At 44.4% G+C, this 27,912-nt stretch overlaps 1 protein-coding gene across 7 annotated transcripts in view; it reads right to left on the bottom strand.

Moving 5' to 3' along the window:
• Positions 1 to 27,912, bottom strand: part of GREB1 (growth regulating estrogen receptor binding 1) — a 197,317-nt gene that overhangs the window by 48,924 nt on the left and 120,481 nt on the right. For 6 of the 7 annotated variants that reach the window (XM_056564205.1, XM_056564202.1, XM_056564208.1 and 3 more), the window contains exons 9-20: positions 26,063 to 26,188; positions 23,939 to 24,076; positions 21,480 to 21,665; positions 19,909 to 20,259; positions 17,629 to 17,757; positions 15,775 to 15,882; positions 12,225 to 12,422; positions 9,901 to 10,081; positions 7,785 to 7,980; positions 4,641 to 4,777; positions 2,180 to 2,519; positions 447 to 562 (exon numbers count right to left, since the gene is read on the bottom strand). In XM_056564205.1, coding sequence (XP_056420180.1) covers positions 447 to 562; positions 2,180 to 2,519; positions 4,641 to 4,777; positions 7,785 to 7,980; positions 9,901 to 10,081; positions 12,225 to 12,422; positions 15,775 to 15,882; positions 17,629 to 17,757; positions 19,909 to 20,259; positions 21,480 to 21,665; positions 23,939 to 24,076; positions 26,063 to 26,188 — 2,206 coding nt within the window. The remainder of the gene's footprint in view (positions 1 to 446; positions 563 to 2,179; positions 2,520 to 4,640; positions 4,778 to 7,784; positions 7,981 to 9,900; positions 10,082 to 12,224; positions 12,423 to 15,774; positions 15,883 to 17,628; positions 17,758 to 19,908; positions 20,260 to 21,479; positions 21,666 to 23,938; positions 24,077 to 26,062; positions 26,189 to 27,912) is intronic. The other variant, XM_056564207.1, reaches the window with a different exon arrangement.

Here is a 27,912-nt window from a genome sequence, read left to right as displayed (position 1 = left end):
GGTAAGGCAAGTATGATCAGTAATAGGGTATGTTCACACATTGGAATGTCTGTGGGGAATTCTGTCAGAATATTCCGCACAGACATTCCGCTGCAGCAGAGTCCCATTGATTTCTAAGCGATTCTGTCGCACTGTGCACCAACGTAATTTCCGGGGCAGAAACATTTTGATTCCAGCGTCCACAGAAAGAATAGACTGACTATTCTTTCTGCGAATTCCACTCAGAAATGCATTGCCGTCTATGAGACTGCCCTTTTTTGAGCGGTCTTAGCGCCCGCCAGGTGAATGAAATGTGCGGAATGTCCCCCCCATGTTTTCCAGGTGGTCAGCCGGCACATTTTACTACTGTGTACTTTTATGCAACATGATCCTTTACTGAACGCTATAACAATAATGTCTGCGCACTTTTATCACTTTTATTGCTTCAAGGCAAGTATCAGACTCACCTTGGCAAAGATTCCCCAAGAGGTTCTGTTCCACTGCAAATCAGAATGCATGGAAGGCCTTCCAGCTCCAGGTACGTCCGCGGCTGCCAGTCTTTCTCCTCATTCTTTTGCCAGACCTGTCAAGTATTAGATATAATGATTACTTCTTTGAACAACATAGCTTTATTGTACAGAACCACTTAAAGGGGTATTCCAGGAAAAAACTTTTTCTATATATATCAACTGGCTCCAGAAAGGTAAACAGATTTGTAAATGACTTCTATTAAAAAATCTTAATCCTTTCAGTACTTATGAGCTTCTGAAGTTAAGGTTGTTCTTTTCTGTCTAAGTGCTCTCTGATGACACGTGTCTCGGGAACCGCCCAGTTTAGAAGAGGTTTGCTATGGGAATTTGCTTCTAAACTGGGCGGTTCCCGAGACACGTGTCATCAGAGATTACTTAGACAGAAAAGAACAACCTTAACTTCAGAAGCTCAGAAGTACTGAAAGGATTAAGATTTTTTAATAGAAGTCATTTACAAATCTGTTTAACTTTCTGGAACCAGTTGATATATAAAAAAAAGTTTTTTCCTGGAATAACCCTTTAATACTATGGATCATGGAACAACTGTTCTTTTCTGTCTAAGTGCTCTCTGATGACACGTGTCTCGGGAACCGCCCAGTTTAGAAGAGGTTTGCTATGGGAATTTGCTTCTAAACTGGGCGGTTCCCGAGACACGTGTCATCAGAGAGCACTTAGACAGAAAAGAACAACCTTAACTTCAGAAGCACAGAAGTACTGAAAGGATTAAGATTCTTTAATAGAAGTAAATTACAAATCTGTTTAACTTTCTGTAGCCAGTTGATATATAAAAAAAAAGTTTTTCCTGGATAACCCCTTTAAATCTTAAAGTGGTACTCCATTGGCCAGCGTTCGGAAGTAAATGTTCCGAACGCTGTTTTTGTGCTGCGGGGATCATCCACGCCCCTCGAGACATCATATGCAAGTCTATGAGAGGGGGCGTGGCGGCCATTACGCCCCCTCCCATAGACTTGCATTGAGGGGGCATGACCATGATGTCACAAGGGTGTGGACGACCCCCGCAGCGCGAAAACATCGTTCAGAACATTTACTTCCGAATGCTGGCCAATGGAATATCCCTTTAAAGGGGTACTCCGCCCCTAGACATCTTATCCCCTATCCAAAGGATAGGGGATAAGATGTCAGATCGCCGCGGTCCCGCTGCTGGGGAGCCTCAGGATCCCCGCTGCGGCACTGCGCTATCATTACAGCACAGAGCGAGTTCACTCTGCACGTAATGACGCGCAATACAGGGGCCGGAGCATAGTTACATCACGGCTCCGCCCCTCGTGACGTCACGGCCCGCCCCTTTCAATACAAGTCTATGGGAGGGGGCACGGCGGTCGTCACGCCCCCTGCCATAGACTTGCATTAAGGGGACGGGCCGTGATGTCACGAGGGGCGGAGCCATGACGTCATGCAGCTCCGTCCCCTGTATCGCCCGTCTTGATGCACAGAGCAAACTCGCTCTGTGCTGTAATGATAGCGCAGTGCCGCAGCGGGGATCCCGGGGCTTCCAAGCAGCGGCACCGCGGCGATCAGACATCTTATCCCCTATCCTTTGGATAGGGGATAAGATGTCTAGGGGCAGAGTACCCCTTTAAGGCCAACAAATAACTATCCTTGTTTTGATAGAACTATGTTAGAAATATGCAGGTGGAGTCATTTTATACCTTTAGCTGGTCCACAAAGTGCTTCCCAATAGTTATGGCTGAGTTGGCCGTCCCCAGTATGACTTCAAAACGGTTTTGTAAGCCCAGTCGCTCTCTAATATGGCAGAGACGTTCATAAGCCAAAGTGGCCAACTGAATGCAAGGGATCCTCAAGAGGACCATAAGCCCATGCCCACTGGCACACTGTTTGGGTGAATTCAGGAGGTTTTGAATAATCTCAAGGGTTTCCACTGAGGTATAGCTCTTCATCTGGGAGAGTCCACAGATGGCCATCATGGCTGAGGAGTAGTGCTGTACGAGAAGGAATGTCCGAATCACAGCACTGTGAAGCTTAGGAAACCTAGTAAGGAAAACAAAGGTAATGTAAAAATGGTGTAGAAGACACTTTGGGCATGACTTATTATTACCATCCTAAACTTTGCATAAAAGTGAACCAGGCAGGCAGAAGATCCAACAAACTTCTCACAATGGTGCACACTGTGAAACAGATTTGGTGTAAGACATATAAGACACTTTTCTCTTCCTAAGGGTATGTTTACATGGGCGGGTTACAAGCATGTTTCCCGCTGCGTCTTTGAGCCGCTGAGTGTGTTCCGCGGCCAATTTCCACAGCAGATCCCATTGAGGTCTATGTAATCTGCTGAAGATTTTCCGGTGTGGAAATTCCTTGAAACACCCGAAGCGGCTCAAACTAGCAGCGGGAGACACGCTCCTAACCTGCCTGTGTGAACATAGCCTTAGACATCTTTTAGCCTTAGACATCTTTTTGGTTGACACCACATGGTGGAAATATTCCAGCAAATGTAAAGAATCCTTTAAACCATGCCCCCTTTTCTATACTCTTTTCTAGTTAGGTACATAAAGTATCTAAAACATATAATAAATCTGGCACAAGGGGTGTAGGTCAGCTTTTTGGTGCAAACTGAAACTGACAGGCTGTTCACCCACACTAAACACTGTGTTATAGCGTGGGTGAATAGAAGTAGAATGAGGTATAACAGAAATCGGTCCAGTAGTTTTAAAGATATGGCCCGAGTTGCTGGAATGCAGAAGAAGTTTGCTGCGCAATGGAGGTGGGAGCCGGCTCGTCATGCTCCCCTGCCTCGAGCTCTGTATACTGCGCAATGTTCGCCGAGCTTCTGAATATTCATTATTCTTTATTCTCACATCCTACTGACATGAGAGCCTGTGGTCACGTGAGCGCTCTGCTCTCCTGCCACAATAGCAGAGCGCTCACATGACCACAGTCTCTCATTCACTATGACGTGAGAATAAAGAATAATGAATACTTATATGATGGGAATTGTGCAGTATACAGAGCTGGAGGCAGGGGAGCATGATGTGCCGGCTCCCGCCTCCAGTGCGCAGCAAACCTGATCTGCAATCCAGCAACAAGAGGACATATCTTTAAAACTGCTGGACCGATTTCTATAAGTGACCCCTCATTCTACTCCTGTTCACCCCCACTATAACCCAGTGTATTGGGTTTAGTGTTGGTGAACAGCCTGTCAGTTTCCCTTTAGAGATATGCTTAATGGGAGGCTTCCACCAGCTTTGACAAAATTAAACTGCTGGTATTAGTGATTAGAAAAAGTTATTTTGTAATGACCGCTACCTTTAGTATCTTGACGTGCTGCGTCATTGTTAGGGGAAAACAGTTATGTCAGCTTTATGCAAATGAGCTCTTTGGTTGGTGCACTGGGGCGTGTCTAGGGGCCCCACTATACCCGTCTGGACACCCTCCCATCTCCTACTTCTCATCCTTCTAGGTCAGGCGTGGCTATAGGAGGAGATATGAAGGTAGGGTGAGTATAGTGGTGCTCCTAGAGATACAGTCACGCAATAGCTAATTTGTATATTGAATCTAAAAATGTTTTCCCTGACGACGTTCCTCATTACATAGAAGGAAAATGAAGGAGAACGGATCCAGCTCAATGCAGGTAAAATCAAATTTAATCCATAGGACAAGGAAGGAACAAGTAACGCGTTTCAAGCGCTATGCGCGCTCTTAGTCATACTTAGGGTATGACTAAGAGCGCGCGTAGCGCTTGAAACGCGTTACTTGTTCCTTCCTTGTCCTATGGATTAAATTTGATTTTACCTGCATTGAGCTGGATCCGTTCTCCTTCATTTTCCTGTCATTGGCTGGTGCCGTCCAGCACCTGGATCCGTGCTCTGCTGTCCGGGGCGGGGTGAGCTGGTCCTTACCTTGTTTTCATTACATAGCAGGGTATATTTCCAACCAAGGTGCCTCCAGCTGTGGCAAAACTACAACTCCCAGCATGCCCGGACAGCCAACGGCTGTCCGGGCATGTTGGGAGTTGTAGTTTTGCAACAGCTGGAGGCACCCTGGTTGGGAAATATCACCACAATAGCAATACCAGCGGTTTAAATTCGTCTTAACAATGTGTTGTTAACAATAGGTCATTTTCCGGTTCCCTTTAATCGCAGATTCTCTGACCTTTTTCCTAATGCCAACACAATGGCTTCAAAGGAACTGTCATGACGCAGCAGTGGCAGACTGTGCCCAGACAGCGTGGATTCAATGTACTGCGATAGGCCAAAGTACTTCCTGTTTTCATGGTACAGTTCCGTCCCCTGCAGGAGATAACGCATCGAATTAACTTAGAGACAGACAAGACAACGAGCAAAACACGCAAGATGACACAATAGTTTCCTCCTCATACAGATATAATGGCCCAGATTTATCCATCTGACTAAAAACAAAAACTGATCATTTTTCCAACGCTGGATAACGCCTTTAATAGATTCAATATTGGGCAATTTTAGGCCTAAAAGTTTATGGTGAAAGCATTCCATCCAGCCCGAATAGCATTTTTCTTTATTCCTACTTTTCAGCAGGAAGTAAAAAAAGGCATGTGGCCTTAAAGGGGTACTCCGCCCCCTAGACATCTTATCCCCCTCCTGCAAGTCTATGGTAGGGGGCGTGGCAGACTTCATGCCCCATCCCATAGACTTGAATTGAGAGGGGGCGTGACCATGACGTAACGAGCCTCCGGTGCCGCATCGCTAGTCATCCGGCGATGAGATCCCCCGCGATCAGACATCTTATACCCTATTCTTTGGATAGCGGATAAGATGTCTAGGGGTGCAGTACCACTTTAAAGAGGACCTGTAGCCAATCCACAAAAAAGATAGATGAGGCTGCCCTGATCATGCACCTTTGTACAGTTTATTGATTTCTTTCCTTAGATATGAGGGTTTAGAGTTTGTCTGACCATTCAGGGAATCAGTCAGATAGGCATGAACTTAATTTTAATAATCGGGAGATGGGCAGGATTATACAGTCAGGGGGTGTGAAAGTTGTACATTGAAAGGCGTATACGTAAAACACGCCCCCTGACTGTATACTCCTGCCCATCACTTGATCACTCCCTTTATTAAAATGAAGTTCACGCCCATCTGACTATTTCCTAAATTGTCAGACAAACTTTAAATCAGTGGCATGGGCAGAGTTACGATGGCGGCCTCGGGCACTGAGAGATCTCATACCTCGGCCCGCACATACAGTACATGTTCATAAAATCCCCTCTGCTCCCCCCACTCTGTATTTACTCCTATTGCGCATGTGCCGTGGCCATCTTAGATCATTGGCACATGTACAGTAGGAGTATATACAGAGCGGGGGAGCGGAGGGGATTTTATGAATATGTATGAGCGGGCCGAGAGCTGAGACGTCACAGTAACCGGGCATGGGAGGCAGCATTTTAATCAGCATCACCCGCACTACCAGCCAGTACCAGTGGTTAGTGCGGGCGACTTTGCTGACAGTTTTCCTTTAAGGTGACAAACCTTTGGTGTAATACAGGTCAGCTAACAGTTGGTATAAGCCAACCAGTCACTGTGATAAAATTGGAGCATTGTAAATCTATCCCATTGCATATAAATTAGTAGGGGACATCTGAAGGGGCAAATGCCTTTTAATAGCATAATAACTTAAAGGAGAACTCCAGCCAAATGAAATTACCTTGATATAGCTGTACATGATAACTTTGCAATGTGAAGTGTAATCTTTGCTGAGCACATACACTGTATCTGTTAGCTTTTCCTTCAGGCACACTGATGACTAGTTTACTGTAGATGACACTTCACACTCCCTTCTCCGCAGCTCAGAGAGCTGACAACTTCAGTGTTTTGTGTGGGAGTCTCCCTGATTGTCTGGAGGGCAGCACAACCCCCTCACTGCTTACTCTCAGAGCAGCCCCTCCCTGCAGCTCCCACAGAAAACAAGCCCAGTGTGTGTAGTTTTTTTGGTCATGCAGCAGGATTTTCAAAGGCAGTTTATGGGGGCTATGGGGGTCTGATATTGAAACAAACCAGCTGGGGTGCTTTGTGGAGTTATGCTGAGTATATATATATATATATATATATATATATATATATATTATATATATATATATATATATATATACATAATTTAAGTAGTTTTTTGCCACATTTGGCATCGTATGCTTCTGTGTGTCTGAGCCATCGCAAAAATGGCTATCCTGCAGTGCCTACTGCTTCAGCTGCCGCCGGATAGCCATTTAATGTGCCCCATGTTCCCCGTTGAATTATACTCACATTTCCTGTCAGTTCGCCGCTCCTCTGTCGCTGCTGCACTGCGCTGTCATTCTCCGTCGCCATCATCACGTCGCCGCTCACGCCGCCCGTTGTCCAATAGGGGCGGCGTAAGCGGCGACGTAATGACCGCGACGGAGTGATACAGCAGCAGAGGAGCGGCAAACTGACGGGCCAGAGCGGCGGGGACATGCGGCCCAAATTTTTTTTTATCTGTCTGAAACCCGAAACTGCTTGGTTTTGCCCATAGCAACCAAATCAGAAATGTCATACCCTAACAAACTCTGGTAAAATTATTGCGGAGCTGAAATTGGTGACTATAGGCAAAATCAGACATCATATTTACAAAAACAGTCACTTCAATGGAACTGAGCCGCAATACTGAATGGAGTTCGACAGCAAGCTGGGGAGTGAAGGGCACAGCCGCGTGCTTCTCCCGACTCATTCTCATGACCCTGACCTCGGCCAGTCAAAACTTTTCACATATCTCTGTGACATGTCGAAAGTTTTTTTTAAATGACAAGGGGAACTTAATCTATCTTTGTTTAACTTTTTTGCTAAATTATACAAATATTACAGAAGTGAATTGGCATTTTGGGTTCTCCTAATGGGTTGATCTACTAATACAGTGGTCTCCAAACTGTGAACCTTTAGATCAACCTGCGGACCTCCAGATGTTGCAAAACTACAACTCCCAGCATGCCCGGACAGCCAACGGCTGTCCGGGCATGCTGGGAGCTGTAGTTTTGCAACATCTGGAGGTCCACAGGTTGAAGAACACTGCTCTAGATGTTGCAAAACTACAACTCCCAGCATGCCCAGACAGCCGTTGGCTGTCCGGGCATGCTAGGAATTGTAGTTTTGCAACATCTGGAGGTCCACAATTTGGAGACCACTGTACTTGGGGCACCCATTACCACATATGGGTCTTCCATACATCTATATTTTGCATATCGATCCCTGATATCCTTGTTATCAACACCCCGTATGTAACACACAACAGTCCCTATATTACAATACCTACATGGCTGTATGATGAAGGCCAATGGATCTCATTGTAAGGGCTGATACGGGTGTTCTGGGTTTGCAGGGCGTAGGGGCAAGATGTCACATGCAGATGTAATATATTGGGCGCATCTCTCAATTCCCTGCAGTTCAACAACCGGTCAACCAGTCCGAAGGAGGTGTCCTTCTGAGGATGGGGAGTGTATAAGGAGCTGCTGAGAAAAAGACACACGAGCGTAAGACTATTGATTGAGAGTCAGCATTTACCTGGGAAGAAAACACTCAGTATAGATAAATCCAATATAGAAAAGCACCATGGCATATCGCATCCATATGACTATAATACGGAACGTGCTCGAGGCCCCTGAAGACTCCTTAGTGACGACAGCGAGGGCACTCAAGGGGGTACAGAGTAATTGGATCAAAAAACCTTCTGATTCCCAATGTTAATGTTTTCCTGACCCTAAATATAAAACTCTTATTACAGTGTATAAAAAAATGAAGAAAAGCAAAGGTTCGAATCCCGTCATAAGCATGTGTGAATATTCTCCGCACATACAGGCTGTTTCCTAGTATTCAGAAAAGCCATCTGGTCTGTAGAGAGTGCATAGGGGTTAATCAGGAATAGAAAAAGTGAGCAACCTTTTATTTTCCCCAAAACAGTGCCACACCTGTCCTCAGGTTGTGTGTGGTGTTACAACTTGGGTCCATTTACTTTTAATGGAACTGAGCTGCAATACCACATGCAACCTGAGGACAGGTGTGGCACTGTTTTAGAAAAAAAAAAATTCGCCCTGTTTTTCTAATCCTGAATAATTCGTTTAAAGTTTATAGAAATTTTATCTATATATATATATATATATATATATATATATATATATATATATAGACCATATATATATATATATATATATATATATAGACCATATATATATATATATATATATATATATATATGTGTATATATGTGTGTGTGTGTGTGTGTGTAGTTATATATTGTAATGATAACTGCTGCTGCTTTACACACGTGTATAATATTTATGATGTACAGTATGTCAAAAATCTAATGGGATTCTCCACTTTGGACAGAGCTTTTCTGATAGTAGCGATCCCTAATAATATGCTGACCACAGGGTGTCCTGCTGAGAGAGCAGAGACTGTGTGTGCACACTAATCACCGTTACTGACAATACAGATCTTTACTGTGGCGAATCCATTCACCTCAAGCCCGCATTCGTTCTGGTTAGAGAGAGAGCAGACACCGTGTGGTCACTAATCAGCGTTACTGACAATACAGATCAGCACAGGGGAAATCCATTGACCTCAAGCCCGCATCACTGCAGGCAGGCAGACAGGGAGAGTTTAGAAGTCATTTCATAGTCTGCCAATTGAGATCATCACAGGAAGCACTCCCCATTCAAAGCAACCATAGTGCAGGCAGGGACAGGTCAGAGAGAGAGAGTACGCTATTTTCTGTTGCAATCATACACTCCCTATGCGTGTTACGGAAAGATAAAGTGTTCTACACCCCTATTGAGGCTCTCTGTAGCCCAGAAATAGCAGTTTTTAATAGCAATTCGCCACAAATACATGCAGATCTAACCAATTTTTTTTGGAAAATTCGGCGAATCGGCTGAATTAAATTTTAGAAAAATTTGCCCATTTCTAGTGTCAATGGCTGGAAGATCTGGCCAATCAGAATGGGCATTTTACTGGTAAAACCCCTTTATTACTGAAGTGCATGCACTGACTGGTGTCTGGTAGAGCCCCCTACAGTACAGGGAGGAATTACATGTTCTGTACTCTTTACCTGTACCAGGGTTAGCTGCTCCTTTGGACACCAGGTGGGGGCGGCTCCATGGTACTTTTTTAGGACACTGTGTACTGTACAGGACCCTGAAGAAGCTCCTGTCCTCTACATATACAGTGATTACAGCTCCCAGCAGATCTTTATTACTTTTATATGTAAGGATTTGCTTTATCTGTATTAGTTATCTACTTATTCTACTTTAATCCTCAACTTTTTCTATTTTTGGTGCTTCAGAACCAATTAACAGTTTTCCATAGAGTTATGGATCCAACATACAATGGTTTCAACATACAACTCATTGACACACATATAAAAGACATATCACCTGGTAAGATCCCAGTGCGCGTGGTCATGAACCAGGACGAACAGCGTGTGTGGATTTTGCATGGCTTTTTGAAGAAACAACTTGAATTTCCTGGGGGCGTCAGGATCGATTTTTATGACATATTGCTCCAAGGACTGTCTAGTCAGCTGATCCTTCTCTAAGCCCAGTTCCAGCAGGACACCTGTATACGTGACAAGGACGTGACATGTTACCGCTGACAGCATCTATAAACGAGGGATCATTAAGGATCAACCACTATCGCTGAATTCTATAGAACAAACAGTAAGGGTACGTTCACACTACGGAATTCTCGCGGCTGAATTCCGCGAGCGGAGATTCCGCCTGGCGGCCGCCGCCGAACGTGCTTCGGCGCTAGGGCCGAGGGGCACTGAGCCGTCAACATTGACGGCTATGGTCCGCTCGCGGATTCCGCACAAAGAATGAACATGTTCTTTCTTTGCGCGGAACACTTTCAGCGGCGGAAATGTCCGCCGCTGAAATTTCGCAGTGTGAACGGGTCTCGCGGAAACCCGTTCACACTAATGTTAACGTTCACACCGCAGAATTGCGCCCGCTGAATTCCGCCCGGAAATTCCGCGGCAATTCCGTGGTGTGAACGTACCCTAACTGGTCAGCTAGAGATGGCAGCATGCCAGGGCTGTAGTCCAGGTCATGTGGAACAACAGGGCCCAGCATGTCCTTTCTGCCCAGATGTGCATGGGTGGTCAAATAGTATGACACTTGGCAGTCATAAACATATAAGAATACTAAAAAGCTTAGGCAATGTTATGGTAAATGGGCCTAGTGACCATCATGCTAATAAAAAAATGTCAGAAACAAAGAGCAATGAATTGTTTCTAAAAGCCAATGGACCCCATGGTAATTCAATGGGGTCCGTTGGTCTCAACTTGTAACCCTTAGAGCATTATTTCCCAACCAGAGTGCTTCAGACAGTTGCAATACTACAATTCCCAGCATGCCCGGACAGCCTTTGGCTGTCCGGGCATGCTGGGAGTTGTAGTTTTGCAACGGCTGGAGGAATACCGGTTGGGAAAAATGCTCAAAGGGTTACAAGTCGTGACCAACAGACCCAGTGTGAGGGTTCCACAGAACAGATATACCTAGTACATAACTAAGTCGGCCCTCTCCTTTTTCCATATGTGCTGCTGTATGCTCTGGAGAAAGTTGTGTAGTTCTTTCCAGTCTGACCACAGTGCTCTCTGCTGACATTTCTGTCCATGTCAGGAACTATCCAGAGTAGGAGCAAATCCCCATAGCAAACCTATCCTGCTCTGGACAGTTCCTGACAGAGGTGGCAGCAGAGAGCACTGTGGTCAGACTGGAAAGAACTACACAACTTTCTTCAGTTCATACAGCTGTATGGAAGAATTAAAGAAATACTGTAGTGCAAAATAACTTATCCCCTATCCGACCGCTGGGAGCCCCCGCAATTGCCTGAACGGGGTCCCGGCAGTCTGCATGATAGGAGCGTTTTGTCCCCACATGATGCGGCGGCTGACGCGCCCCCTCCATGTATCTCTATGGTGTACATGGGAGGGCGTGTTGGACGTCGCGTCATGCTGGGGACAAACACGCCCCCTTCCTCCCGACTGCCGAGACCCTGTACAGGATATTGCGGAGGAGTCCCAGCAGTCGGATCCCCCCCACGATCCATAACTTATCCCCTATCCTTTGGATAGGGGATAAGTTATTTTGCACTACAGTTCTCCTTTAAAGGGGTACTCCCGTAGAAAACTTTTTTTTTTTTTTTTATCAACTGGTGCCAGAAAGTTAAACAGATTTGTAAATCACTTCTATTAAAAAAATCTTAATCCTTCCAGTACTTTTTAGGGGCTGTATACTAAAGAGAAATCCAAAAAAGAAACTAATTTCCTCTGATGTCATGACCACAGTGCTCTCTGCTGACCTCTGATGTCCATTTTAGGAACTGTCCAGAGCAGCATATGTTTGCTATGGGGATTTTCTCCTACTCTGGACAGTTCCTAAAATGGACAGCAGAGGTCAGCAGAGAGCACTGTGGTCATGACATCAGAGGAAATGCATTTCTTTTTTGGAAATCTCTTTAGTATACAGCCCCTAAAAAGTACTGGAAGGATTAAGAATTTTTTATAGAAGTAATTTACAAATCTGTTTAACTTTCTGGCACCAGTTGATTTAAAAAAAAAAAGTTTTCCACGGGAGTACCCCTTTAAGATTTTTAGATATAAGTGATTTACAAATCTGTATATCTTTCAGGCACTATTTTATAAAAAAAAAAACAAGTTTTTCTTTCTTCGGAGAACTAATTTAAAATGATTCCATACCTGAACTCCAGACATGAGACAGGGTTTGCTGGTAAGTGACTTCAGAAGGAGGAACACAAATAAGAAAATCTACTTTCTCGAAAGATCCCAGGTCAAGGTTCTGGGTGCTGGAGTCTGCGATAGAGCACACGTGAGACAACAGCTTCTGGGCCACCGCCAGCTGAGAGGGACGCAGATGGTGCCACTCTATGTTATAGCCTGCACGTCAGGAGAAAGGAGAGGCAAAACTAATTATAATAATTTATTATTATTATCATCATTAATAGTATTATTAATAATTATTATATTAATATTATTAGCATTGTTTATAAATGAGTTATTATAATAACTTTTATAAAGGAGAGAGCAACAGACTTTGTTCAAACTTGCATTTGGATTCTCTATTTGGAGGCTTTGTAGACAATTCCGGCAGATTTGATAGGAGGAATAGCGCTGCCTGTAAAGCTTTTATTGTAGAAGAACTACAGACATTGTGACTTAACCCATGGTAAGTCAATGGGGTCCACTGATCACGACTTGTGGTCCATAGGTCAGCCTTTGGCTGTCAGGGCTGGCTGGGAGTTGTAGTTTTGCAACAGCTGGAGGCACACTGGTTGGGAAACACTGTCTTAGGGTATGTTCACATAGTGGAATGTCCACCTGTAAAGCGCAGCAGGTGCTGGCAGAACGTGCTGGTGCTAGGACCGCACAGAAATGCGCCATCTCCATAGGTGTCAGTGCATTTCCAAACGTATTGCACAGGAAGAATTAAAATGAATTCCGCAGTATGCATGGTCCTGTTGCAAGCAAGTGAACTCTGCGGCAACAGAATTTCCAAGCTGAATTTGTCCACCGGATTCCGTTTGGAAATTTAGCCAGGTGAACATAGCCTTAGGGTGTTACAGAAATACAAAGACCCAGATTTACTATAGCTGTTAAAGCAGTAGTCCAGTGGTGATTCAGTGGTGAGCAACTTATCCCCTATCCTAAGGATAGGGGATAAGTTGCAGATCGCGGGGGGTCCGACCGCTGGGGCCCCCTGCGATCTCCTGTACGGAGCCCCGACAGCCCGCGGGAAGGGGGCGTGTCGACCTCCGCACGGGGCGGCGGCCGACACGCCCCCTCAATACAACTCTATGGCAGAGCCGAAGCGTCTCCGGCTCTGCCATAGAGATGTATTGAGGGGGCGTGTCGGCCGCCGCCTCGTGCGGGGGTCGACACCCGCTATCTCGGCGGAGAGCCGGGGCCCTGTACAGAGAGATCGCAGGGGCCCCAGCGGTCGGACCCCCCGCGATCTCAAACTTATCCCCTATCCTTAGGATAGGGGATAAGTTTTTCACCACTGGACTACCCCTTTAAGACATCATCTTGGCTACACATATGCTAGAATTGTGGCGTACAGCAATTGATATGCATTTATTATGCATAGCGCGCCACAAAAGAACAATAAAGTGCATCTCATCCGACAAGGTTGTCAGGGAATGCTAGGAGTTGTAGTTTTGTAACAGCTGGAGGTACACTGGTAGGCTAGAGCCTAGGTGTCCAACCTGTGGCTAACAGCTGTCCACACATGCTGGGAGTTGTAGTTCTGCAACAGCTGTCCACACACTCTAGTAGGGAAACCCTGGTCAGCATTAGTACATTTCCTCCAATGTATCAAACTGTTAGAAAACTTAGGAAAATAACACAAGTAGTGTAGTTTCTGTATAGTTGTTTACAGCGCGCTTGTGCCATCTGGTGGCAAAATGATAAAAACGCAGCATTGTTATTATAAGCTTATGTCATGTTGTTATCTTTTATTATTGATAATTGTACCATCGGTACAGAACAGTATTAAGTCAATTAAAATGCAATTCAAGCGGGTTCAGTGGAGGAAGGTTTGTCTTGTTTTTTTTTAATGTAGATTCTGCATTAAAATCCTGCAACAATTTTCAGTACAATGTTAATGGAATTATTAAACATAAATGACTATAGTAACTTCCGCACCGATCAGCCATAACAGTAACCCCTCTCCTTGTGCAGCTAAAATAGCTCTGACTCCTCAAGGCCTAAACTGCAGAAGGTGTCCTGTGGTATCGGCACCAAGATGGTGGCAGGAGAGCCTGTAATTCCTGTTGGTGAGTTGTGGCCTCCATGGATGAGACTTGTTTTTCCAGCACATTCCATGGATGCTGAATCAGACTGAGATCTGAGGAATTTGAAAGGTAATTTGCCTCTTTTGTAATGTTTCTCAGACGGCCGTCACGCCCCCTCCCATAGACTTGCATTGAGGGGACGGAGCGTGATGTCATACGGGGGCGGAGTCGTGATGTTACGGCCTTCCATTCTGGTGGTCGGGACCCAAACCCTCCAGCGCTTCCGGAGCAGAAATAGGTGGATGCCGCATGCTATATTGTGGAGGTCCCCAGCAGCGGGACCCCCGCGATCAGACATCTTAGCCCCTATCCTTTGGATAGGGGATAAGATGTCTAGGGGTGGAGTACACCTTTAAGCCCCCATGACCCTATCACCAGTTCACCAATTGTCCTTCTTTGGGTTACTTTTGGTAGGTACTAACCTCTGCATTCTAAATACACCCCTACAAGACCAGTCATTGTGGAGATGCTTTAACCCAGTGGTCATCTGAATTTTCCCTTGTTAAAGCCACTCAAATCCTTGCACATTTCCTTCAAGAACTGACTGTTTACTTGCTGCTTAATATATCCCACCCATTTTAAGGAGAAAATGTCAAGAGATGATCCATGTTATTTGTGAAGTCCCAGTACGGGATATCATTCCACAGTCCTGTCAGGTTGAGTCCCTACACGTCTCCAGGGCTCACCTGCAGTGTTCCCCCATAATGTAATTTGTTGTACATTGAATGTAAAGGACCTTTGATATGGTCACATGGTTGTTAGTCACATGATAATGTTTGTCACATCTTAAAATCACATGTTTTGTTACCCAGAGAGCACCAGATGACCCGCAGCTAGCCTATGGGCTCCTTGCTCAGCCCCCTTTATAAGGAACAGAGGAGCTGCAATCGTTCTCTTTGATCATTCATTGCTCTTAGATCCTGAGGTCAAGTCCAGTCCAGACGTCTCAGAGACAGTGTCCAGCACATCTGGAGGCCTCAAGCCTAAATTACAGCCACAAGTCAGTAAGTCAAGTCATCTCTGTCTGCTGTCACTATCTTCAGTCAAGTCTATTATATTCAGCGTGGCTGTCCTAAAGTCTATCAAAGTCACTGCAAGTCCCAGCAAGCTGCGAGATCCCCTGTATTACTGGTCATCTCTCTGGGATCCTGGCTGAACTGTATAGACTGAACCATCTGTCTACCCCCGGTAAAGCTACCGTTAACCCTGACCTGGCCTTGGACTCTTATTTGCACTGCATTGCATTTAACTAGGACTAGCGGTGCTACAGTTCGGGTGGTTGTCGGTAAAACCACGCCCTGGCGTCACGAACATTTAGAAGTTAATACCATCTGCCCCTGGGCTACAACATCTGCCCCATACACCTCTCATCACACCCCATATTCCTGTGTTATGGCTGATCAGTGTATATCCAGACAAGTGTTCTGAAGACTCACTAGAGCATGCAGCGGGCCTGGTCTCCCCAGTTGTCTTCTTTGGTGTTGAAGAAATGAGGCTGTGGCTTTCCTGATGGTATTTATCCAATAGGACGTCAATGTCTCCATCTATTGAAACAGATCAGATACATGATATAAGCCTCATATAATGATAATGCATAAGAGTCAACTCTTAACATTACAACCGCACAGCAGCTGTAGAATTTCCGCCGGCGGAGTTATGAAAGCCCATACACTTGTATGGGATTCCGCACGCCCGTTGACACTTCGGAATTGCCGCTTGCGGCAATTCCGAAGGGTCAACGGGCGTGCGGAATCCCATACAAGTGTATGAGCTTTCATTTCAGGCGGAATTCCGTCGGCGGAAATTCTGCCGTGTAAATAGCCCCTAAGGGTCTATTCACACGGCAGAATTTCTGCTTGCGGAATTCTGCCTTAAAGGGGTACTCCGGTGGAAAACTTTATTTAAAAAATCAACGGGTGCCAGAAAGTTAAACAGATTTTTAAATTACTTCTATTAAAAAAAATCTTAATCCTTTCAGTACTTATTAGCGGCGGTATACTACAGAGGAAATTCTTTTCTTTTTGGACTTCTTTTCTGTCACGACCACAGTGCTCTCTGCTGACACCTCTGTCCATGTCAGGAACTGTCCAGAGTAGGAACAATTCCCCATAGCAAACATATGCTGCTCTGGACAGTTCCTAAAATGGACAGAGGTGTCAACAGAGAGCACTGGGGTCGTGACAGAAAAGAAATCCAAAAAGGAAAGAATTTCCTCTGTAGCATACAGCCGCTAATAAGTACTGGAAGGATTAAGAATTTTTTAATAGAAGTAATTTACAAATCTGTTTAACTTCCTGGCACAAGTTGATTTAAAAAATAAAAAAATAAAGTTTTCCACCTGAGTACCCCTTTAAATGAAAGCCCAAAAGACTTCTATGGGATTCCGCACTCCCATTCACACTTCTGAATTTCCGTATGCGGAATTCCGCACATAATTCCGCACATAATCCGTACAAGCCAGAAACCACCCAAGGAAGCAGAATTGGTGTGTAAATTCTGCTGTGTGAATAGACCCTAAGGATATTCCACACAGAATTAAGTAGTTAAATACGTCTGCAGCAGAATCCTATAAAAATTTCCGCTACAGAACTTACATGGAAAGCACTGAGCAGCAGAATCCCATTGAGATTAAAGGGGTATTCCAGGAAAACACTTTTTTTTTTATATATACCAACTGGCTCCAGAAAGTTAAACAGATTTGTAAATTACTTCTATTAAAAAATCTTAAATCCTTTCAGTACTTATGAGCTGATGAAGTTGAGTTGAAGTGCTCTCTGATGACACGTGTCTCGGGAACCGCCCAGTTTAGAAGCAAATCCTCAAAGCAAACCTCTTCTACTCTGTGCAGTTCCCGAGACAAGCAGAGATGTCAGCAGAGAGCACGGTTGCCAGACAGAAAACAACAACTCAACTTCAGCAGCTGATAATTATTGAAAGGATTAAGATTTTTTAATAGAAGTCATTTACAAATCTGTTTAACTTTCTGGAGCCAGTTGATATAAAAAAAAAAAAAAGTGTTTTCCTGGAATATCTCTTTAATCTCAATGGGATTCTGCTGCTCAGTGCTTTCCATGTAAGTTCTGTAGCGGAACTTTTGACGTGGATCTGAATTCTGCCAAAAGAATGAACATTCTTTTTTTAATTCTTTCAGCGGAAATCTGCCGGAAAAAAAGTCCATTGTGAATGGGACTTTGATTTGCAGGGGTTAATTTGTGACACAAATTCTGCGCAAAATAACCCCCGATCGGGGACTGTGCATGGGCCCTTCGTCTTACACAGTATAATAATACCTGGGCAGAAGCTGCTGAAGAACGCTCGTAGGGACTCGGCCTTCCCACTTGTCAGTTCATAGTTTATTTCCTTTAGGTAGTCCGCTGGCGAGTACATACTTTCAATCAATGCGCGAGCCTGGTATTTTCCTATAAAAGTCAAGAAAAAGCATTAAAGGAGTACTCCGGTGGAAAACATTTTTTTTATTTTTTTTTTAAATCAACTGGTGCCAGAAAGTTAAACAGATTTGTAAATGACTTCTATTAAAAAATCTTTACCCTTCCAGTACTTTTTAGCAGCTGTATGCTACAGAGGAAGTTCTTTTCTTTTTGAATTTCTTTTTTGTCTTGTCCACAGTGCTCTCTGCTGACACCTCTGTCTATGTTAGGAACTGTCCAGAGTAGCGTAGGTTTGCAATGGGGATTTTCTCCTGCTCTGGACAGTTCCGGATACGGGCATCAGGTGTCAGCAGAGAGCACTGTGGACAAGACAAAAAAGAAATTCAAAAAGAAAAGCATTTCCTCTGTAGCATACAGCTGCTAAAAAGTACTGGAAGGGTAAAGATTTTTTTAATAGAAGTCATTTACAAATCCGTTTAACTTTCTGGCACCAGTTGATTTAAGACATTTTTTTTTCCACCGGAGTACCCCTTTTGTCTGATTACAAATAAAAGAAAGGTCTAGGCCAGTGTCTCCCAACCAGTGTGCCTCCAGCTGTTGCAAAACTACAACTCCCAGCATGCCCGGACAGCCGTTGGCTGTCCGGGCATGCTGGGAGTTGTAGTTTTGCAACAGCTGGAGGCACATTGGTTGGGAAACACTAGTCTAGGCTTTATAATAGTGGGGTTACCTAACATTGTGATCCTGTGATGATAGTGGCGAGTCTACAAATGTCAGGCTCAGTGGTCAGGGTGAAAACTGCAAGATTTCAGGATTTGTTTTTTTTACTATAGATAGTGACATGGAAAATGAAAGGGGTATTCCGAAAAAACTATGGTGGTGGGGTGAGGGGGAAGAAGAAAAAAAACATTCGCCACTGTCCGGTCCTCTAATCTTTTCTCCTCTTCCTGCTTACGAGACAAACGTTGGGTGCAGGACCTGCCTGCTCAGCCAATCACTGGCCAAGTCGGCAGGTCCTGTTCCAAGCATTCATCTCGGAAGCAGGAAGAAGAGAGGAAACCCAGAGACTGGATGGAGGAGAATAGTAACTGTAGGGAAACGGAGGCCCACTGCTCCATTTAGAGGGGATCTTGCGCTTATCTCCAATACTGTGAATAAGAGATATGTTAATGTCAGCACAACCTTTCAAAGTAACAGTCCCTACAGATTATTCTCATCACAAAACATTATAACGTGTTAAAGGGGTACTCCGGTGGAAAACTATAATTTTTTTTTTTTTTTTAAATCAACTGGTGCCAGAAATTTAAACAGATTTGTAAATTAAATGCAATGAAGAAAGCACATACATGCACTCACCGCTCAGCGGAGACAGCTCGGTGTGGGGGTCCGGATCACGGAAAGCTGGGTCTCAGCATCGGCGCAGGTAGAAGGGCGCTCGAAGGCTACGCCGGCTGTTTCACTTATAGGCCGGAAGAAGCACGCATTCACGTGTGAAAAAAACGGCGTAGCCTTCGAGCGCTACGACCCAGCATTCCGTGAACCGGACCCCCACACCAAGCTGTCTCCGCTGAGCGGTGAGTGCACGTACGTGCTTTCTTCATTGCATTTATTGATACTTCATATATTTCGTATGTGCACCCCGCAGGAGATGTTGTTGTAGGCCACCGATACTACGCTGTATCTCTACTACAGGTGAAGTAACCTTCTTGTGTGCCCTCTCCGTTCCTGCTTCTCCACGTAGATTTGTAAATTACTTCTGTTTAAAAATGTTAATCCTTCCAGTACTTATCAGCTGCTGTATGCTCCACAGGAAGTTCTTTTCGGTTTGAATTTATTTTCCGTCTGACCACAGTGCTCTCTGCTGACACCTCTGTCAATGTCAGGAAGTGTCCAGAGCAGGAGAGGTTTGCTATGGGGATTTGCTCCTGCTCTGGACAGTTCCTGACATGGACAGAGGTGTCAGGAGAGAGCACTGAGGTCAGACAGAAAGCAATTTCAAAAAGAAAATAACTTCCTGTGGAGCATACAAGAGCTGATAAGTACTGGAAGGATTAACATTTTTAAATAGAAGTAATTTACAAATCTCTTTAACTTTCTGGCACCAGTTGATAAAAAAAAAAAAGTTTTCCACCGGAGTTTCCCTTTAATATGTCATGGTTGTTTGTTTTTCCTAGGACCCACCTGTTATCACGATGCAGGAGTCTATACTGGTGGGTCGCATTGTGCAGATTATCACCACATAGTTGGTCTTGCTCAGTTTTCCCTCCACCAGCAGTTTACACATTTCCGAGAGACCCTCTGCCAAGGAGAAGCTGCACTCAATGATCTTAACACTTTCATTACAGGAACTGGCAGCCAAGCCCGCTAACCAGGGCAACTGGGAGGCAGTCACGGCGGTCACATGGTTCGGAAAGTGCGGGAAGGTCTGCGATATGTTCTGCTGGTACTGGCGGATCTCAGCAAGGTGGGTTTCCCTCCAGGAACGCATCAAAATCTGTTCTAGATCTTCTATGAGAGGCATCTGGTCTGGAGCTAGAGACCGAAGAGAACATACAGTAATAATCTGTTGTGTGTTCTGACAAAGCTGAAGGCAAATGACATGACCTACAGAGGTTGTCCAGGATCACAATAATGTTTTTTTTTAACATGGCGTGTGTATGGTATTAAAGTTCATCGCCATTAATACGGTTAAAGGAGAACTCCGGGATAGGTAAATTATCGTCCATACTGCCGGCAGTAAAAAAATAAACAGGTACATACCTTCCTTCGCTCCCCCGATGCCTCCAGTAACCGTCTCCAGTGTCCGCCGCGATCCTCTTCCTGGTTGCTGGTGGTCGGTGAGTCTTACTGCATTCAGCGTATCACCGGCGGCAGCGAAGTCCCGACTTGGCCGGCGATAGGCTGAGCGGCAGTGTGACGTTTTCGGCCCCGGTAGCAGGTGCCTGTGTAGTGAAGAATTTTGTGTCTTGAAGCGTTCTCACACTGCCGCTCAGCCTATCGCCGGCCAAGTCGGGACTTCACTGTGACTGGTGATTGGCTGAGTGCAATATGACTCGCCGACCACCGGCAACCAGGAAGAGGATCGCGGCGGAGGCACCGGGTATGTACCTGTTTATTTTTTTTACTGCCGGCAGTATGAACGATCATTTTCCTATTCCGGAGTTCTCCTTTAAGCAGCAATTACAAATACCACACACGGACAGGAGTAGCAGAACAATTTTTACAAGATCTCTTGTGAACATAGGGTTGCCACCCAGCCGGTATTTTAATGTCTCTGCCGATAATGTAGTAGAAAAAATATGCAAAAGCCGGTATTTTTTTTTAGAAAAGAGCCCCTGGCCACTGCGGACAGAATCGAATGATTCCCTGGCCCTGGCCCTGCCTGCAGCAGCTGCCGCAGCTGACTGTTGTGGGGTCGCAGCCCATGCATAACAAGCAGCTGGCACTGCAGCCACTTTAAAACAGTGTGCTGCGGCGGTGGCTGCAGGGACTGATCGGCCGTCACGCCCCCTCCCATAGACATGAATGGAGTGGGCGTGGCGTGATGTCACGTCCCAAGTCCCGGAGGTTTCCGAAACTGGAGATTCAGCACCCGCAGGGAGATCGCGGGGGTCTCAGCAGCAGGCCTCCTGTGATCAGACATCTTATCTGATAAAATGTTTTTGCCCGGAATACCCCTTTAATGCAGCCCCTTCCTTCTCTGGATCAGCCATAAAGGGATAACATTTCCATCTATCACTGTCCCCACTTACCGAGTTGGACGAGGTAATAGACGGTAAGCAGTAGCTGCATTTCCTCAGAGATTGGCTGGATGGTGGTGTGGCCATATTGCTCATAGGTCTTCGGCATGGACTGGGAGTTCTTGTAGCAGTTGAACAAGAGAGGGCTGACAATGACCTCATTCACATTGCCACAAAGGTAAGGGAAGTTACCATGGCCTGTGTGATAAAACAATAAAAATACATGCACACAATTAATAACACAATGGCATGTTTTGTCCATAGCGACCAATCAGCTTGTTAAGATATGAACACTGAGCTGTGATTGGTCGTTATGGGCAATATGTCATATTGATAAATCAGGGCCACTGAGTACAACAATTAGTTACAATGAATTAAATTGTAAAATGATAAGATTTGCCAGTTCTAGATATTTTATACAGTGATTCTTTGTGGCTTTTTAAGATGTCACTGTATGACAACATTACTGTTTACATCAACAGGATGACATTTGTCCTGGTCATGTAATTGTGGTGCCAGGAGAGTAACGGGGACTGGGGTGTTGCAGTGGTAGTGTAGTGGTATTAACCCTTAGATGTTGTGACGCCAGGGTGCGGTTTCTTCAATAGTAATGTTCCTACCGCCAACCCTCCAAAAGGCAGGGAAAATAATGGCACAGCAGATGTCCACAGCAGATTTTATGAAGTAAACTGAGGAAACTTTACTTGCGGTAATTTATGCAAAGGTATTGAACATAACAGTCTTTTCAAGAGTGAACCGGGATACAGGTTCCTCACAGGTTTGCTGGGACTTGGAAGCAATGAGCTTTTGATGCTAGCCCCTGTGCTACTATTTTAGAACATTGATAGTAGTCACACAGGATTCAGTAGTTTGAGCTTTGGTAACTCATGTTTTGTGGCTGCGGAATGTTAGGCTTCAGGCCTAGCTTGACTTGATGCTGATGCTGAGATGTTGTGCTTGCTTCATAATCCGGAACTAAGAGAGAGGATTTAGTGGCAGCAGCCCCTTATATTAAGAGGGCTGGGCAAAAGCTCATTGGCTGGCAAACCTGTAAGTCCTGACCCAGTGAACTCTGGGTACATCACATGACCTCCAAAGGTCCTTAAAGGGGAATTCCAGGAAAACATTTTTTTATATTATCAACTGGCTCCAGAAAGTTAAACAGATTTGTAAATGACTTCTATTAAAAAATCTTAATACTTTCAGTACTGTTGAGCTTCTGAAGTTAAGGTTGTTCTTTTGGGTCTAAATCCTCTCTGATGACACCTGTCTCGGGAAACGCCCAGTTTAGAAGCAAATCCCCATAGCAAACCTCTTCTAAACTGGGCATTTCCTGAGACAGGTGTCATCAGAGAGGATTTAGACAGAAAAGAACAACCTTAACTTCAGAAGCTCATAAGTACTGAAAGGATTACGATTTTTTTAATAGAAGTAATTTACAAATCTGTTTAACTGTCTGGAGCCAGTTGATATATATAAAAAAAAATTTTTTCCTAGAATACCCCTTTAAATATTTTATACATTACAACTGTGTATCACATGACCACTAAGGTCCTATACATATATTTCCTACACATTAAATATATATATTAAACAATAGATTTATATGTGCCGACTAGGGGTGAGTCCTACAGGAGAGCCCTATGACATGGAGGGACTCTAGCTGAGGGGACATCAGACAAGGCACAGGACCAGGTCCTGTACCGGGACACCCCATAATGATCACACAGTTGCGTGGATTTTGGCAGCACCTTCACAAGAATAAACTGTGCATCTATGAGAATGATCATTTTCAAAATATCTATATAATTCAATATCTATATAATTCAAAATGTCTCTGTGGTAACAGACTACCGACAAGTAGTCTGATCCTGCACTCACACTCCCTTCTACCTGTTGTCTACCACTTAGGTTATGTTCACACACTGGAATGTCCCTCGGAAAATTTCCGGCCAGACATTTCGCAGACAGCTAGGACCGCTCGAAAATGCGCCATTTCCGTAGATGACAAAGCATTTCCAAGCAGACTCCATGGAAAGAATTGGCATGTCGGAATCAGAATTTCCACTGCAGAAATTCCTCCATATGCACGGTCCAGCAGAATGGGACTCATGTGAACTACCATGTGAACATAGCCTTAGTAACAAGGAAATATAACTGCAGGTTCAGATCACCAAGGATTTGTTTGTAGTTTGTAATGGAAACTAACAGTTTTTTATAGGATCTGGGGACACAAAACATTAGGACATTTTTCTTTCTTATGCATGAGGGGCAATAAAAAATAGTTCTTAAATAACAATGCTGCTGTTTGTATGTGTCCATGATAAGGAGGATATCGCTACATGTTCTCCTGGAAACACTAGATACAGCAATGTACCTGTAGACGTTATCTTCTCGAGCACCGAATATAAATATAAAATATTGTTTTTGTGCAAATGTGTTACAATTCAGGATATTGTTTAGGCCCGTACCTTTAAAAATGACCGGTGTTATCATGCACGTCTTCAGGAGGTTGTCTGGGATGGATACAGATTCCCCTGAGGCCACCAGGGCAGAAGACAGGGGGTTGCCAGGGGTGGGTTGTGGCGCACATACTTGACCTATGGCATCTAAAAAGTAATAAATCATGATATCTGGCATACAGTTTATAATAAAATGTCTTATTCTAAGGGGATATCAACAGGACTATAGGGTCCCCACCAATCACATGAACTGGGTCCAATGTCCCCCCCGTTTGAATGTTACAGTGGTCGGACATGCATTCTGCTGCTCTATTCAACTCTGTAAAGACAGCTGAGCATTGATATGTTATCAATGTTATGTTATGGTATCTTCATCTGGCCCATAGATTTAAAGGGGAACTCCCTTGGAAAACTTTTTTTTTTTAAATCAACTGGTGCCAGAAAGTTAAACAGATTTGTAAATGACTTTTATTAAAAAATCTTAATCCTTCCAGTACTTTTTACGGGCTGTATACTAAAGAGAAATCCAAAAAAGAAATGCATTTCCTCTGATATCATGATCACAGTGTTCTCTGCTGACCTCTGCTGTCCATTTTAGGAACTGTCCAGAGCAGGAGAAAATCCCCATAGCAAACATGTGCTGCACTGGAAAGTTCCTAAAATGGACAGCAGAGGTCAGCAGAGAGCACTGTGGTCATGACATCAGAGGAAATGCATTTCTTTTTTGGATTTCTCTTTAGTATACAGCCCCTAAAAAGTACTGGAAGGATTAAGATTTTTTAATAGAAGTGATTTACAAATCTGTATGGCACCAGTTAAAAAAAAAAAAAAGTTTTCCACGGGAGTACCCCTTTAAATGGACCGTTTAACCCACTGTTTCCCAACCAGTGTGTCTCCAGCTGTTGCAAAACTACAACTCCCAGCATGCTCAGACAGTCAAAAGCTGTCTGGGCATGCTGGGAGTTGTAGTTTTGCTACAGCTGGAGGCAAACTGGTTGGGAACCACTAGTTAAATCCCTCACATGCCACAGTCGATAGCACGCCCAACATGTAAGGTGTTTGACAGAGGCAGCCCCCATTGGCTGGCCATCAGCACCCAACAGCAATGCCATCATGGGATGCCGATGGTAACCATGGCAGCCATGGGCCTGACCCAGGTCTGACATCAGCTTCTGCCTATTAGGCAGTGCCACAGGCATGTCCAAAAATAGTGGTCTTCAACCTGCGGACCTCCAGATGTTTCAAAACTACAACTCCCAGCATGCCCGGACAGCCGTTGGCTGTCCGGGCATGCTGGGAGTTGTAGTTTTGCAACATCTGGAGGTCCGCATGTTGGAGACCACTGTCCTAAAAGGTTGCCTGTCAGTGTAACAACATTGAATAACATGTTGAATGAAATTAACATGCTATTTTTACAGCATTATAAACAATTAACAATAAATGTTTTCCCCAAGCTCTCGTGGTATACAATTATTGCTGGGGTGTACCGTGGCATTAAAGGGGTATTCCAAGAAAAAAACTTTTTTATATATATCAACTGGCTCCAGAAAGTTAAACAGATTTGTAAATTACTTCTATTAAAAAATGTTATGCTTTCAGTACTTATGAGCTTCTGAAGTCAAGGTTGTTCTTTTCTAAGTGCTCTCTGATGACACGTGTCTCGGGAACCCAAATCACCATAGCAAACCTCTTCTAAACTGGGCGGTTCCCGAGACACATGTCATCAGAGAGCAGTTAGACAGAAAAGAACAACCTTAACTTCAGAAGCTCTGAAGTACTGAAAAGATTAAGATTTTTTAATAGAAGTAATTTACAAATCTGGTTAACTTTCTGGAGCCAGTTGATATATAAAAAAAAAGTTTTTTCCTGGATAACCCCTTTAAGGTTACCAAGTCGATTGAGTTTAATGGACTGAATGTAACCCCCTAGTGGCTATATTTGGATTATTTACTGAACATATACCTTCATCTTTCAAGATTGAAAAGCTGGTGAAAATGTAGCAAACACAGTCACTTATTGCCTGCATTCGGTCCATTATACTCAGTGGGCCCACATTTGACAGGCTTTCTGACCATACAGGACAATGTGGTCGTTGCCGTATACTCATCTTGGCATTGTTTTCTGTTTACTTACCAACTTTTCCATGGCTACTGGCATTGTGATAGTTGTTTTGTGGATAACTGGGATCTGTGGAAGAGGGGGACTCCGGTGACCACCCTTTGTGTCGTTTTTTGGGAGGGCCAGAGTTGGTAACATTTCCTTAAAAAACAAACAAAATGGATAAATGTTAAGCATACAGCACCACGGTGATCATACATAGAGGCATAGCTTGGGGTTACTACCCTGCTAGTATACCTAAGAAAAGTAATAAAATCATATAACGTTTTGTGATGTCCCAGTACAGGACATGGTCCTGTACTACCATTAGGCCCTGTCAGGTTGAGACCCTAAGTGACCTGGGGGCTCCCCCGCAGGGTCTCCCCCTGTTGCTTCCAGAATGTTGTGTATATCACTTTAATGTATAGACAGGATCCTAATGTATAGATAGAGTAGAGGACCTGTGGGAGGTCTCAAGGACCTGTAAGTCTGTCACATGTTATGTTATGCAGTCACATGATTTGTTGTCACATGTTCTCCCAGAAAGCACCAGCTTAACCTATGAACCACAGCTTGACCAATGGGCATTAGTCCAGCCCCCCACTATATAAAGGGGCAGCCATTACAATTCACTTTCTTCTGAGATTCCATCTGCTACTGGGAAAACCACAAAGCTACAGTCATTCCAGTAAGTCAAAAGTCTATGTCTGCTGTCACTACACGTAGTCAAGTCCTGCACATAGTCAAGCCTCAAGATAATTATCTAAAGTCTATTACAAGTATAATTGGTCCCAGCAAGCTGCAAGGTCTTCTGAGTTCATGGCCACCTCTCTGGGAGTCTGGCCTAGCTGTGAAGATAATTCCATCTGTCTTAAAATCAGTAAAGCCTCCGTTAAACCATAACTGGTTGTGGACTCTCCTTTCCTTAACTAGCCATTGGAATAGCGGAGATACTGTTTATGTGGTTCCGATACCAAAAACCACTCTGGCGTCACGAACACTAGGGGTTAATAACATCTTACCCAGGGGTTAATACTAGGGATTATGCCCCACGCCTAGCCCAGGATCCAGCGGCATACCTTTGGGTGGTGAAGAGGTTAAACCACGCCCTGGCATCACGAACACAAGGGGTTAATGCCATCTGCCCCTAAGGTAATAACATCTGCCCTTATCACACCCTCACCACAGATCCTGATGATAAGCTGTTAACTGTTTTTTTGAATCCTACAGAAAAAGTGTTTGATTTCCCAGCAGCGCCACCACAGGAAAAAATAAAGCATTACACGTTTTACATTAAAATGTCTAATCCGAAAAAGTTACTGTAGCTAGCAACCAAGGCACCTAAGCTGTTTGTCAGAGGAAGCATTCTTTCACCCCAACAACACCTCTGATCGCAGGGTGTCAATGGCCCTAATAGCGTGCATGTCAATGTAAATCTGACATGTATAATACATTTAAATAAAGTAATGTCAAAAAGAAATCACAAAATCACATGTTTAAAGGGGTACTCCGGTGGGAAACTTTTTTTTTTTTAAATCAACTGGTGCCAGAAAGTTAAACAGATTTGTAAATGACTTCTATTAAAAAAAATCTTTACCCTTCCAGTACTTTTTAGCAGCTGTATGCTACAGAGGAAATTCTTTTCTTTTTGAATTTCTTTTTTGTCTTGTCCACTGCTGACATCTCTGTCCGTGTCAGGAACTATCCAGAGCAGCATAGGTTTGCAATAGGGATTTTCTCCTGCTGTGGACAGTTCCTGATACGGGCAGCAGGTGTCAGCAGAGAGCACTTTGCACACCAGGAGTGGTGGCCTCGCCCTGAGGCAAATACTCATCCCCTTTAGCTGCTCTCAGCCCTCTTACCCCAGCCAAGCCAGATCACCCTGC

The sequence above is a fragment of the Hyla sarda genome, chromosome 3 (assembly GCF_029499605.1).
Source record: "Hyla sarda isolate aHylSar1 chromosome 3, aHylSar1.hap1, whole genome shotgun sequence".
Taxonomy (NCBI): domain Eukaryota; kingdom Metazoa; phylum Chordata; class Amphibia; order Anura; family Hylidae; genus Hyla; species Hyla sarda.
This window is presented reverse-complemented; position numbering and strand designations above follow the sequence as displayed.